Here is a 14,335-nt window from a genome sequence, read left to right on the forward strand (position 1 = left end):
TTGAAATCATTTTCTGTGAAGGGATCGGTGGGGATATTTATTTTAATATCCCCACACTATTGATATTTGATGTGATACATTTTACAGAAAGATTAAATAATACATATTTTTGAGGCAAAATGTGCTGTAAAATGAGCAAAATCAGCTAAATGAAAAATCATCAACTACATTTTTAATTTAACCTAAACTTGTGCAATCCAATGAAAAGATGATAAAGCAGATCTGATTAAACCAAGAGGTAGGATTTTTATCATTTTATTTAAAATAAATATTTTTCCACTGTTGCCAAATATTTGTTGAATATTTTGCACTTTTGTACCTGAGTACAATTAACATGTTGAACTTTCTTTACTTTTAAATTGGTAAATAAGTACAATCAGTGTCTGTATGAGTGTTTTGACTGTCATTCAACTATGATCATTCACTGAAGTAAATATACATATTTACTCATATATTTGTGTGTGTGTGAAAATATATGTTCTAAATATTGTATATTTTCAGAGCCTCTGAAATTTTTTTTTTGTTTTTTCAGAGGCTCTGAAAATTTTTTTTTTCAGAGCCTCTAATCCTCTATTTCAAGCAAAAATCCAAACAATAAATCCACTGTAATCTTTTCTTTGAAATATGCTTCTTTATTATGCAAATTAATTATATTCTCTGATGATCAAAGCAAAAACATAAAAGCAGGGAAATAAATGTGGCGATTATAGACAGTATATATGCTTTCTGTTTGTTTCTAAGGCCAACATGCAACAAAATTTTGATCCACCTGGTGACACAAAACTTTTCCAAAACCAGACAGGAAAATGATTTCCACTTGTTCATTTAAAGAAAAGGACAGAAGAATATTATATATTCCTGCCAGCTCAGGTTTTTGGTGTGAGGCCTCAGATCAGCAGCAGCAGCAGCAGCAGCAGGAGGCCGACCTCTTCAGTCTGAGGAGTTCTGGGTAAAAACAACAAGAAAAAATAAAAAAATGATAAGTAATTTGATCTAGACAGAGAGTTGTTTATCATATATATTTGTTGTTTTTCCTTACAGCATTGGTAAAGCCGGTTGACGCGGGCGATGTCGTTGACGCTCATTTTTTCGGCGTGTCCAAACTTCAGCTTTGGGTTGCATTTGGCAACGATGGTTGGTTTCCCATTTTTGGAGAAGGCTTTGCTTTAAAAACAAAACAAACAAAAAAACAAATACAGTGAAGATAATGAAGCAGAGCAAACTTTATACTTTATTCCTGCACGCTCATAAAGACTCACTTGGAGTATTGCATGACAGACTTGAAGTCGTATGGAGTCCCCAGGTTGTTGGTTTGCTTTATGTTAAAGTTGTGCTTCTCTCCTATCCAGGGATTCAAGACAGAGAAACATTCAGTCACAGTTGTGAGTTAAACTTATGGTGAAGTGACTGTTGTTAAAGTTAAAGTAGTGAATCAAGTGTAGTTTTTTTTTTTATCTTCTGTTTGATATTTTATTTAGTTTCTATATTAAAAATAGAACTAAAATGCTATTAATTCACATAAAACCCATAAGAATGAACTTCTTGGGTATTTAATGTTTATATTTTTATGCTATATACTTAATATTATCAAAATATACATGTACACATTTTCTGCTAAACTGACCGGTTCTATTTTGCACATTTTGAGCAAAAATATTCCTTTTATTTGACCCAGTTGAATAAAATGTTTTGTGAACTTCATCCTCACATGTCAGGTTCCTGAAAATCTAAAATATATCAGGGATAAAATCTCTCATTTATAGAAATATGTACATTTTTATAATGAACCATTTGAACGGCTCTTCAAGGTGAAGGGATCCTGCTGATTCTGTTTGCATCACTATTTTATTTACACATCTAATAATTTCTACACAAACTTTTGAAACTTTTTGTGGGAATGTAACTCTGAATAAAGTTTTACAGATATAGATTTGCTAAAGCTTTTATTTTTATCTGTGTAAGTGAAGAACTGAACAATGAAATTGATTCTTTTGTCTTCAATCTTACCTTCGATGATGTTCTGGTACTGAATCCAAACGTATTTGTCTCTGTCGGAGCGGACCTGCTCATGGTTGAAGCCCAGAGCGTGAAGAACCTCGTGCTGCACTGTGGACCGAGACAGGCAGCCGCTTTTCTGCAGAGAGATCAACTGTCCTCCGTCCTGACGTCCAATATAGGACCAACACCTGGAATATAGACAGTACTTTAAACATATCTTTAGGAAATAATGACATTCTCAGGCTGGGACCCAATAAAAGTTGAATTATTGTTTCTCGTGTGATTATTTGTGGTTGTGCTGCTCTTGGCTGCGACTTCCTGTTTTGTGTTTCTCTCCTCCATGAAGCAACTAAAGGAGCTTTTCTCACAGAGCGTTTTCCTGGACCAGTGCGTCTCTGTGTTTGGTACACGTGAAATAAGAAAAATGAACTTTTCAGCATGACGAAGGAGCTTGTTTTAGTAAATTATTGTTTAATATTGTTAAAGTTTTATTTCCTTTGGCTTACTATTTCACTTCAAACCAAACATTTTTCACATTACAAGTGAAATAATCTGCCAGTGGATCAAGCACTATTTCATCATTATTTACCGAAAACAAGCCTCATGCTGAAAAGTCATTTCTAAGTTATTTTGGTTGTTTTTCAGTTGTACTAAGATATCGAATATTGGAAATAAACATTTGGTTTTTGCAGTGTATGCTGTGTATTCTTAAATCCCCAGTCGGTTGAGGTGTGCTGGTGCTGATTTTATTTTTACTGTTTCCTCATCAATGCTCATTATGAGGAATTTTTGCAAAGTTGATAAAAACACTAAACGTGTTAAACATGCTTTGTTTTTAGCAGAAAAGCCACAATTAGAGGTATGGAGTGAATTAAGTTTGGGCTAAAATTAGGTTTAGGAATAGACCAGCAAAGATTAGGGTTAGGAAAAATGCCTGGTTTAGGCAGAAATACAGCTACTAAAATAAATGGCAGTTAAAACAAAGTCCACAGTTTGCACAGAATTGCATGGATTTGAATGCGTGTGTGTGTGTGTGTGTGTGTGTGTGTGTGTGTGTGTGTGTGTAGGTGTGTGTGGGGGTGTGTGTGTGTGTGTGTGTGTGTGTGTGTGTGTGTAGTGTGTGTAGGTGTGTGTGTGTGTTCATACCCGTTGCCTGAAAAGAAACGGATGTAATCGCGATGATAGGACCTCTTTGGGACAAACCGAATGCAGGTGCATCCATGGAAGCTCTTTAGGCCATCAGTGATGCACTTGCGTTGTTTCGTAGTTACAGATACGTTGAGTCAGTAGAATACTTAACAAGTTTCAGTTAAATAAAATCAATATTAAGGCAACATTGTTTGCTTCATGTAAATAATCATCCAGCCGGTTTTGCTCACAGAAGTCAGAGGCGATCTCGTAGGGAACATTCACAAAGCGTCCGGATTTGGGCCACTTGCAGCCTCTGGCGGTGCAGGGGTCAGCATTCCTGGTCCGAGTGTCGGGGACGGCGATGTCATCGAGCAGCTCGGGGGTTTCTACTGCAAATCAAACATAACACCCCAAAATCAACATCAATACTAAAATAATGGCTGATTTCATTGAGCATTGTCTCTCTAAACAAGCCCAAGCAACAACTAATGGAAATAAGGACGTAAATAATGCAACCTGAGTCTCGGGCAACTTGCCACAATTCTCAATGACTTCATCAGAATGTTTCTTTAAATTATGAATATTCTGTTAATAACTGTTGCACATTGGTCTTTTAGCAACACTAAAACTTTCTTTCTCTTCATCATTTATAAAGACATGATGCCCCTGAAAAAAGAAAAAAATAATGACGTTATTTAAACATTTTTATCATTTCTATGCAGATTTTGTTTAACTCACCAGATTCAAGTGGTGAGGTCTGTAAACAAAAATAAAAAGATAAAAAAAATAAAAATGATGTTAATTTTTCTGCTAAAAATGATTTTCATGGTTAATTTTAACAGTTTTTCTTCTAAAAGCAGAAGATTTCTGTTTTTCACCCTGGATTTCTCTTTTACCAAATTTACAATATTTTTTCACAGTTTCAGATGATAGTTTATTTTAACTCCGTCTTTAATTCAAGAATTACAAGAGTAAAGTTGCAGCAGAGTTCAACTTTATCTCATTAAAGGCCAAGTTTACCCCTTTATTTCAAACTCACCAGCAGGACATTCGTCACTGAGAGCAAAAGGAGGAAGAGGACGGCAGGAATCATGATGAAGATGACCTGAAGTCAAAACACAGACAGGAATTCATCTGCAAAGATGTGCAAAGCTACACACATGCATCCAAAATAAGGAAAATGCAAAAAGCAAGTTTAAATGAACTATCAGCTGAGTGACATCATCATGCTGTGAGGAGGAAGAAGCTGAGAACCTTCCAGATGCTGCAGGAGTTTGATGCAGGATGGAGTTCAGGTTCGCCTCGTCTCCGTTTTTATGCAGCTCACAGGGAGTGGCTGAACTCGACCGTTTGGGTTTTCACAGGCCATGACCATGGCCATGTATGGCCATGCATGGCTTCCCCTTTAAATGACCTGCAAACGAATACAAGGAAACTGTACAATAAGGTTCTGTTCAATGCAATATTTCTGAATCAGGACAAAATAAAAACATATGAGCATTATCTTAAAAGTTAATCCTTTCAGATAATTTCGGAAAATAAAAATGGACACCACCCTCAAGGATCAATGAATCAAGGAATAAAGTAATCAAGGAATCAAGGAATGGGTTTTACAGTTTGCAGCGGATTGTTCTGTCACAGGTAGAAGCGAATAGTTTATCAGAGGGTTAAAATCAACTATAACTGAATTCCATTAAAGCTGTGTGAATGAATTTAAATCATTCTAAAAAAGACAAAAAAAACAGAACATCCAAAATAAAGTCTTGGTTATGTTAATACAGGATCACTGTGACTGCTTAATGTAATCTCAGTAAAGTAAAACGTGATTTCACTCGAAATAATATGTATAAAAAATGTTAAAAAATAAAAACATCCATTTTCAAAATGTACAAAATGCTTTCAAAAAATAAATATTCGTGGTTTTGTGTCTGAAATTAAATTGTAACGAGGTACAGTACAGTTTCTGAGGAAGCCGGAGCAGACGCAGCGCTGTGGACTCCCTACACAATGAATTTATTCTGTGCATGTATCAGATCTTACATTTAAACCTGCAAAATGAATGAATGTTTAAATTGTTTGTGTTTGTCACAGACATGAGCAAAGTCAGTGTATAAACTTACAACATTTCTACTCTTCCTGGGTATTTTTGAAGCAGTTCTTTTACTAAGTAATTTTGTTTCTTCATGTATTTCTAAATGTATTTCCTTCTGTGCGGCTTCCATAGAACCGTCACCGAAAACAGGAAGCTGCAAATGAATAAAGAACTAAATAAAAATGGTTAAAACTCCAACAGTTCAATTAATTTTATCCATATTGACCAACAACTCATAGACAGTGTCAACTGGAGCCATTTAAAATATGAAATGAGACAATTCATGCAGGAGCTGAATCAACTTTCTGTTTGGTGGTGATGGAAACAACATGGCCGACTTTTAACTTCTTGGCAGAAATGTTTCAGATGCCATGATGCATTCTGCTATTACTGCACAAAACAAACACGTTCTGAACTTTACCTACAGTAGTTATGGACAATTTTCTTTGTTTTAGAAGAAATGCTTTTATTTGTCTGACATTAAAATGTGACTTTGAGTTGTGCATAGAGACAAATAACCTGGAAAGTACAGAAGTCTGGACTGTAAGGACAGAGAAAGTTTTTTGCTGCTGTAAAACGTCATATAAAGGGTAAAGGTGAAATCACATACGGGCAAGATTCTTGCAACAGCAACTACATGTTGTGGGTTTTAACTCAGCCTATCAGAAATAAAGGCACAGACTGACTGGCCTTAAATGGTCCGTGTTTGATTTGAGTGAAGGTCTTATAAGCAGGAGAGCTGAGCATTGGCTGCACAGTTTCAGACTTCTGCTCTTTTAAACTGCAGCTTCTCTTCCATCACTGCTGAAGCGTTGGCTGTCAGAGTCATGACTCCAGCTCTGCTCTTCATCCTCATCTTCGCAGTGGCGGATGTCACTTTGGTGAGTTTAACTCTGCAATGTTTAAAATTTGATGCAACCAAAAACATTTAGGAACTTTTAATCTGTTTGGTTGTTTTAAAGTTTGCATTTGTTGAAATTGTTTCTGTTTGTGTTGCAGAATGCACCGGTTGACGATTATGAAAGTGGTGAGTGGAGTGATATCCCTAACATTTGATTCATTGATCTTTAAATCTTTAAATCTGTTTTTTACTTGTTTCTATCCAGATTATCCTGAAATCGTTCCAAGACCCAAAGCTGACTTGAGTAAGACAATTTTTCAAAACAGAAAGTCAAAATAGTCACAATAAAAGGAACCAAATTGCAGGTGCAAACACTTGCTTAGTCAAATTTGTTAATTTGTGGTTTGGTTTTATTTAATAGTACATGTTGCAACTAAAAAGACACATTTTTCACAACAAGCAGACACAGTGGAGACCATTCACACTTCCCCATACAGTGTGTTGCATTTTCTTTCTGCTGTGTTGCAGAAACAGCTGTGCTGCAGGGTGACATCGCCGTGCCGAACACTTTGAGCAGGAATGCAGATAAATGCACCGACACAGGCTGCAAGTGGCCAAAATCAGGACGCTACGTTTACGTGCCGTATTACATCTCTGAAACTTTCTGTAAGAATCTTTGGTTTCACCTTAGACTCATGAAAGCTGACATATAATTAGCTTTTTTTTTTGTTATCATGTAACTTTACTCAAAGTTCCACGTTTCCCACTGGTCTGTAGCTCAGGAGGAGCGTGACGTCATCATCAGAGGACTGCAGGGCTTCAACCAATCCACCTGCATCCGCCTCGTCCCGTGGAAACCCGGGGATCGTGATCACATCTACATCGAGTCAAAGGATGGGTGGGAACACACACACACACACACACACACACACACGCACACACGCCCACACACACACACCCACACACACGCCCACACCCACACACACACACACACACATGCACACGCACACACACGCACACCCCCCCACACGCACACCCACACACACACACCCCCACACACACACACACACACACACACACACACACACTTAATAATAGAAACTTCCGGGCCAATACTGCACCTTACATTTTTAATTTTTTAAAGATTTTTCTTATCAAGAATTAAAACTTCATGTATTTAAGACGTGATTTGTTTTAGAGCCATGAAGCAACTGGTTACAATTATTTGGTAACTTTATTTTAAAAATGTACTTTTAGAGGAACTTTTGCTACGATGAACTTTTACATGTGTGATTTGATTGTGATGTTCCGCCTTCTCTGATGGTACCAAACCTTGACAGTTTGTACCAAACCTTGACAGTTTGTACCAAACCTTGTGCCACTGCAGATATTTTGTGCTTTGACATTTAGGTGCTGGTCCTATGTGGGCCGTCGGGATGGGGGACAGTACTTGTCCCTGGAGAAACCAGGCTGCGTGCACAACAGTGTTGTACAGCATGAGATTCTTCATGCTCTTGGCTTCAACCATGAGCAGGTCCGGTCCGACCGAGACAAATACGTCAGGATCCTCTTTGACAACATCGAACCCAGTCAGTTCACAAGGAAAAGCTGCAAATTGACTCACATGTCTGTAGAAATGATGCGTAAAGGTTTTCCTCTGCTCTGAATTCTGGTATAGATTTTAAATTTGCTTTTGAAAAGAAGCAGACGAACAACTTGGGGACTCCTTATGACTTCACTTCTGTCATGGAGTACAGGAAGTGAGTTTTTTAATTAACTTATTTTTTCCTGCTTTGTGATGTGAAGCAGTAAACTACTTTGATAATTGCCAATAATAACTGAATGACTTATTTTCAGTGACGCCTTCTCTAAAAATGGAAAACCAACCATCGTTGCCAGGTGTAATCCAAACCTTAAATTTGGAAACTCAAAGGAAATGAGTGCCAATGACATCATCCGCATTAACCTACTCTATGGATGCAGTGAGTAAACCATAATGCATAAATGAATCTGTTGACATCCAAACATGCTAATGACCCGGTTCTGTTTGTTCCCTCAGCTGGATATTCTGGGCTGAAGAAGTCGGCCTCCAGGCCCAAACGTCCTAAAAATCAACAACTTCCCTTCTAGACGACATAAACGACATGCAATCAGAGAAATATGTCACATTTACCCTGGTTATAAAAAACTGACTCATAAACTAGCATGCTCATGCATGCATTTCCCTTGTTTCTTTGGTTCGCCTCATGCAGGAAACAGAAAGAAAAAAGTTCACTTTATTTCTATGTTAAAAAAACAAACAAATAAAAAGTTCAATTTAATTAATGTGTTAGATGTTGAAAGAAAACTAAATATTGTTCACATTTCCTTCATATCATTTATTCTGTACAAATTACTATTAAAGCCAAAGCATATGCATCATTTCCGTGGTTTACATTTATTTAAAGTGTCATACTGACTAGACTTTGACCTGCTGTCTGTTCCAAAAATGCTGTCGTTGCTGCAGAAACACTTTTAGTTTTTAAATATGATCAATTGTTGGAGGAAGGTCCAGTCACCTTTTACCGCTGACGTCATTTTTATTTGTTCTACATTATTAAAATCTTGAAAATACCACTTTAATATTGACACCTTTTAGAGACGTTTATAGAGTAATTTTAAACAATCATATATTTTAAAAAAGCAATTAAAGAGCTTTAGAGTTGTGATGCAAAATTTTATTATTCCTTTTTACAAGAGAACAAAGAAATACATTAAAACAGAAAAACTGTGGATCTACAATATGCTATTATTTTAAAAAGCCTCCCATAGTTTTTTTGATGAAAATGTGAATGCGAAAAAACAGACTTTTAAAATTATTTTCTTCTTAAACTTGGCAGGAGTGTGGCTCCATATTTGGTGCTTCGAGACGCTGAGTTTCAGTAGCGAGAAGTATCTGGGTCAAACGGGAAGAAATCATGTTCATAAAGAAACAAGAACAACAAATAAGGAGAATGCACACTGGCTTCTTCTCTTTTTTTAACTTACCGCATTTGTAAAGCCTGTTGACTCGACGGATGTCATTGGCGCTCATTTGACGGGCGTTTCCAAACCTCTGGTTAGGATTTGATTTTGCTTCGATGGTTGGCCGACCGTTACTGGAGAAGTCGTATCTTACAGAAAACAGGAGCAGATGCAAAGTAAGACCACAAAAAAACAACGAAAGGATGATGGTTCAACAAAATGAGCAAACTAAAATAAACACAAGAAAAACTGTCTGAACAGGGAGACAAAGCTACATTAAAAAATATGTTTGAGTTAAATCAATGTAAAAAAGTCAGTTTTTAAATGGGATTTAAAAGATAAACTCAGCCTCAAATGAAATTGTGGAATCTGAGATTTACAGGTTATCGGTTTTAAAAGTATTATTCAAATATTGTCAAATACATAGAGGCATGAGTAAGTTTTTAATTTCCTTTAATGTAAATAAGATTTAGTCCTTTTAGCAATCAAACAAAACTAAAACCTGATAGTTTTTACACTTTGATCAAAAACTGTGAAACAGCTGAAGAGTTGAATCATCTTGAGGTTTTGGTAACGATGGAGAGGAAAACAGACAGACTGGTTTATGTTTACATGATGCATCAGATACATGATGCATCATATATAATGATGCATCAGATCCATGATGCATCGTGCATCATGTATCTGCATGTTGCACCTGAAAACCCTGTCAAGAGAAACCTAATCTAACTTAAAAGAAGAAATCTTAAAAGTTGAAATATCTTCGTACTTGATATTTGTTTTTAAATAGCGCTTTTAACAGACAGGGATGCAATTTAAATCATCAATACTCACTTGCCGTAATGCATGACCGAGGTAAAGTCGTAGGGAGTTACTAAGTTGTTCGTCTGAACTTTTCTGAAATTGCCCCTCTGTCCTGTTCATGAATCCGGAGACAATTTTGAAAGAGTTACAGAATTTAAAAGTATTATTGCTTTTTACGATTTTTAATAAACTGTTAAAACTTTAACTACTGACTTTGCTGAATGTTGTTGAAGAGAATCCGGACGTAGTTGTCTCTGTCGGAGCGGACCTGCTCATGGTGGAAACCCAGAGCGTGAAGAATCTCGTGCTGCACTGTGGCGTGATCCACACATCCTCTTCTGTTCAGAGAGATGTACTGTCCGCCGCGCTGACGCCCGATGTTGGACCAACACCTGCACAAAGACGCTCTTACTTTTATATGCCATTATTCATCAGTCTGAATGTAAAAATCTTTTTGCATTCAGGTTTCAATATTACAATCTGAGGGCAACAAAAACAACAAATATTGAAAATACAAAATTCTCAGATTTTGAAATTTGCACCGTTGTGTCATTAGTGTTACTTGGTTTGTGAACAAGACACAAGCTGTGTTTCCTCACAAATATCTGATAATTTTTTGTGTATATTAAATAAGACACAAATAAATTCACATGTGAATAAGGTTGTTCATATCGTCAAAAACATGCTGCGACATCGTCCTCCAACTACTTCCTGTTGTCTTCTTCTTCGTGGTTTGCTCCAGTAGTAACGTCACCTTGTTGATCACGGGACTCGTGTTATGGTAAAAGTGTTTCCAATGTTTACGAAATACAAAATTGCCTTATTTCCATTCACCAAATTTATTGTCATAATTTCAGTTTGCATCATTTTGTGGTCAATGGAAATACAGCAGAAACCGAGGATGGAGCCGCCTCCACCCGCAGCGGCAGAGTTTAAATAAATAGTTTAAAGGAACAGTGATGTTTGTTTCCTACCCTCCGTTAGAAAAGAATCGGATGTAATCTCGATCAGCAGAACGTTTTGGGACAAATCGAACGCATGTGGTCTGGGTGAAGCTCTGCATGCCTCTGATGATGATGTTCTTCTCATTCTGGGCTACAAATAACAGAAAAATTACATCCAGTAAATAGCTTAATAAAAACATTTAGTTTGTAAATTAAAGCTAAAACTGCTTACAGAACTCAGGGCCGATCTGGTAAGGCACGTAGACGTAACGGCCAGACTTGGGCCACATGCAGCCTCTGGCCGTACACGGGTCGGCGTTCTTGAAAGCGCTGTTTGTCACGGCAACGTCTCCGTGGAGAACCAGGTTTTCTACAGCAAAAAATAGAAAGAATAGATGAACATAAATGTTGGTACAATTGAAAATTTGAAGTAAAAATAAAAAGAATCACTTTCTGTGACTTTTTCTTTTTTTTCTTTATTAGTTTTTCCTTTTGATTTACTCCTGACATTCTTCATTTCCATTGATCACATAATTGAGCGATTTGATCATTTGAAGATAAATTTGCTTCATGTAAAAACAGCAATTTTAAAACAATGCAAACATTTTGTAATTTGATATTTCAGAGCTATCCAAACTACACATGTAATTTAACTTAATAAAATCAAAGCATTATAAGAAATTTAAGCATTTTTATCTAATATTTAATGTTTTCTTTGCCGTTAGTCTGAAAGCGGAAATGGGGCCTTTGCACTCGTCATCCTGAACAAAATTACTTCTGTGTTTTCAAGTGACAGAAATGTTCAGAAGCAAATTTCTTGAGTTAAAATGTATTTATCAGAGCTGGAAATTTTATTGGCTTTCTCTTTAAATGTTTATCTGAGTTTAATTTTGTGTTTTTTGAAGTTTTAGTTACCTAAGTCAACTTTGGGCCTTGAGTCGTCGTCTGTGAAATCATCTGAAAGAGAAATCAGAAGATCTTTAAGTTTAAATATTTACGTTTCACATGAGTAAAGCTTCGTTTTCAACTCACCAGTTTGATTTTTCATTTCAGCTGGAGCACTCTGCAACACAAACGCAAATTTACACATTAAGAGCCAGTTAACAAACCTTTGGTGGATTAATAAGCTTTAATCTTTTCTTTACGATTCCATAATTAGAAACATATATTTTGTAGAAAGTATGTTTGTCAATATTTGTTTTTTTTTTTTGGTCTCTGTCAGCTGAGGAAATTAAACCAGAAATCCCAAACTTACCAGACAGACATCCGTCACTGAGAGGAAGAAGAAGAAAATAAAAGCTGCAGTCATGATGATGGTCCTCACGAGTTTTATGTTGAAGTAAAGAAACAAAAGCTGCTTGTCTGAAGAACCAAGAGTGAGAAATGAGCTGATCTTCATCTCCTGTCGGTTTATAAACCCATCAGAAAATGTCTTAAGATCCTTTTAAGGTCAATCATAAATCAAAATCGTTGCCTGATAGGAAGAGCAAAAGTAGGAAGTAAACTAGTAATGCTGTTACTGACACATGCAGCAGATGATGGCAGCATTAGTGACTCAGTGTTTCATCTGTTGCAATCACATGTTTCCTAACTTTACACAATTGTTTTTGTAAATACACTCCTACTCACCAGCTAACCTGGTTTAAGGGGATTTGTTTTATCTGCTGTCTCATTTCCTTGATTGGCCAAAACTGTCTCATTCTCTCTTTTTTTAGACAAACTGGACAGTTCCAGAGAAAATGATGATTTGTTTTGGTCATATTCGCCTAAAGCAACATTTCCACCCCCACAAGAAGCTTTCCTGTCACAAATAATGACCACAAATAACGAGAATAAAAATTCAGCAAAGCCGCCGATGGCAAACTTCACCGTTGCATTATTACTGACGTATATAAATTATTGCAGAAGAACAAACAGAGATTATTTCAACCAGTTTTAGAAACAGTCATGAGATGAAATAATTATTTTCTTTTATTTTACTTTTTATAGGTTTATATTTGAGTAAAATGGATCATGTTCTTTTATTCTATGAACTACAGACATGTCTCTAAAATATCAAACTAAAATTTAGTGTTTATTTGCAGAAAATGAGAAATGGTCAAAATGAACCAAAATGATCTAGTTGTTTCAAACACTGCAAAGAAAGCAAATTAATATTTATTTAGAAACAACAATACTAATGTTTTAGCTCAGGAAGAGTTCAGAAATCTCTTCTTTATGCTAGTGGGGTAATAACCAGCAGTACGTTTGACAGGTTGTCCTCAAAATTGATGCATTAGAAGCAGGAATAATGAACAAGCATAAGGCTTTGAGGAAATTGGACAAAAAATCAAACTGTGATAACCAGATGACTGAGTCAGATAATCTCCGAACCTGCAGCTTTCATTCTGCATTGATCTGAAGTGGTCCAATAAAAGGACCGGGGGAAGACGACTGCAGGTCTCCAATGATGAAATATACTGCAGTTATCTCTCCAGTTTCAGCACCGACACTCAGACTCGCCTCTGCTTTTCTCTCTGAGTTCTTGGTATTCTGCACACAATGGCCTCCTTTTCTAGAAGATAAAGGAGGAGTGAATTTCTGGCAAAAAAAACTCAGAAGTTTAGGGAATAATCGCAGACATTTTCTAGAGAAAAAACGAGGACTAGTTTGAAAAGTCAAAAGTGTGCTAGAAAAAAAAATTCTTCAGATTAACCTCAGAAATTTTCTACAAAAAGACTTGGAATTTTTTAGAAAAATTGAAATTTTTATAAGAAATCTAAAAAAAAAAATTCTACAAGTGAGTTTGAAAAGTTAAAATTTTGCTAGAAGAATCTTAAAGATTTTGTGAATTTTCTAAGAAAAGTTTTGTAAAAACATTTGGTGGAAATTTCTTCCTTTTTTCTTCCTGCACTGCTCCTAACATGCTGCCCTCTCCTGTCTACCAGCAGCGCCTGTGGTTTGTTTGGGCATCATGTGTTTATTAGTCAGAACCAGAAAGTCCCTCTGGACCTTGACGTGGTTTCCTAGTTTGACTGAGAGATTCTGAAGTATTGACACTGATTTCCTGATCATTTCAGTCATTTGGTTCTGGTGATCCATGTGAACTTTGCTGTTATGTGATGGACTGGCCCATTTAGTTAGCAGAAGCTAATGCTAATGTGATCAATTCAATTGACATATTCTGCAATGCCCTTATTTACTGAGTTTGTGTTTATATCTTGTTTTCCATTGTCGGTGTTTTCATGTTATTCTTGTAGTTTTCTTGTTTGAAAAGGTTTTTGGAGATTAAAAAATTGCTGCATAAAGTCTTCACCCACTTCAGAATAAGAGAGTGAATATAAACGTCTACTTTGTTAGTTCTTAACTGTCAATAATCGAAACTTCAACACAGATGCTGAACTTTATTCAACTGACAGTTTAAAAAACAACCAGCCATAATGAATTGATTTTATTCATCTCTAGAAGCTTTTAATTCTGTAATGAAGGTAATATGCACATCAATAAAAGCACACACAGTTATAATCAAAACTATGATCTCAT

At 36.2% G+C, this 14,335-nt stretch overlaps 4 protein-coding genes across 6 annotated transcripts in view; 1 reads left to right on the forward strand and 3 right to left on the reverse strand.

Moving 5' to 3' along the window:
- Positions 1-887: 887 nt before the first annotated feature.
- LOC129354073 (low choriolytic enzyme-like) lies at positions 888-4,222 on the reverse strand. The gene is made up of 8 exons (XM_055023565.1): positions 4,169-4,222; positions 3,868-3,886; positions 3,378-3,518; positions 3,145-3,265; positions 2,008-2,186; positions 1,260-1,341; positions 1,000-1,164; positions 888-945 (listed from the first exon to the last, which is right to left on the reverse strand). Exons 1-8 carry the CDS (start codon positions 4,220-4,222, stop codon positions 888-890), a joined length of 819 nt encoding a protein of 272 aa, XP_054879540.1.
- Positions 4,223-5,993: 1,771 nt separating this feature from the next.
- On the forward strand, positions 5,994-8,241 carry LOC129354097 (hatching enzyme 1.2-like). 2 transcript variants are annotated; one of them, XM_055023588.1, is made up of 9 exons: positions 5,994-6,102; positions 6,221-6,248; positions 6,328-6,366; positions 6,591-6,728; positions 6,840-6,960; positions 7,473-7,651; positions 7,741-7,822; positions 7,920-8,044; positions 8,122-8,241. In XM_055023588.1, exons 1-9 carry the CDS (start codon positions 6,049-6,051, stop codon positions 8,190-8,192), a joined length of 837 nt encoding a protein of 278 aa, XP_054879563.1. In that variant the 5' UTR covers positions 5,994-6,048; the 3' UTR covers positions 8,193-8,241. The 2 variants fall into 2 exon arrangements, with proteins under 2 accessions (XP_054879563.1, XP_054879564.1); XM_055023589.1 differs by having other exon boundaries at positions 6,597-6,728.
- A 686-nt stretch (positions 8,242-8,927) lies between these two features.
- Positions 8,928-12,176, reverse strand: LOC129354107 (hatching enzyme 1.2-like). The gene is made up of 9 exons (XM_055023600.1): positions 12,069-12,176; positions 11,846-11,876; positions 11,729-11,770; positions 11,046-11,183; positions 10,844-10,964; positions 10,083-10,261; positions 9,900-9,981; positions 9,090-9,214; positions 8,928-8,997 (listed from the first exon to the last, which is right to left on the reverse strand). The coding sequence occupies exons 1-9, from the start codon at positions 12,120-12,122 to the stop codon at positions 8,981-8,983; spliced, it is 789 nt and encodes a 262-aa protein (XP_054879575.1). The 5' UTR covers positions 12,123-12,176; the 3' UTR covers positions 8,928-8,980.
- Positions 12,177-14,257: 2,081 nt separating this feature from the next.
- The window catches only part of LOC129354105 (hatching enzyme 1.2-like), a 10,106-nt gene continuing 10,028 nt past the window's right edge, over positions 14,258-14,335 (reverse strand). For both annotated transcript variants that reach the window (XM_055023598.1, XM_055023597.1), the window contains one exon: positions 14,258-14,335. This exon is cut by the window's right edge and continues 219 nt beyond it. The gene's annotated coding sequence lies outside the window, so the exon portion shown is untranslated.

The sequence above is a fragment of the Poeciliopsis prolifica genome, unplaced genomic scaffold, assembly GCF_027474105.1.
Source record: "Poeciliopsis prolifica strain line A6 unplaced genomic scaffold, Auburn_PproV2 SCAFFOLD103, whole genome shotgun sequence".
Taxonomy (NCBI): domain Eukaryota; kingdom Metazoa; phylum Chordata; class Actinopteri; order Cyprinodontiformes; family Poeciliidae; genus Poeciliopsis; species Poeciliopsis prolifica.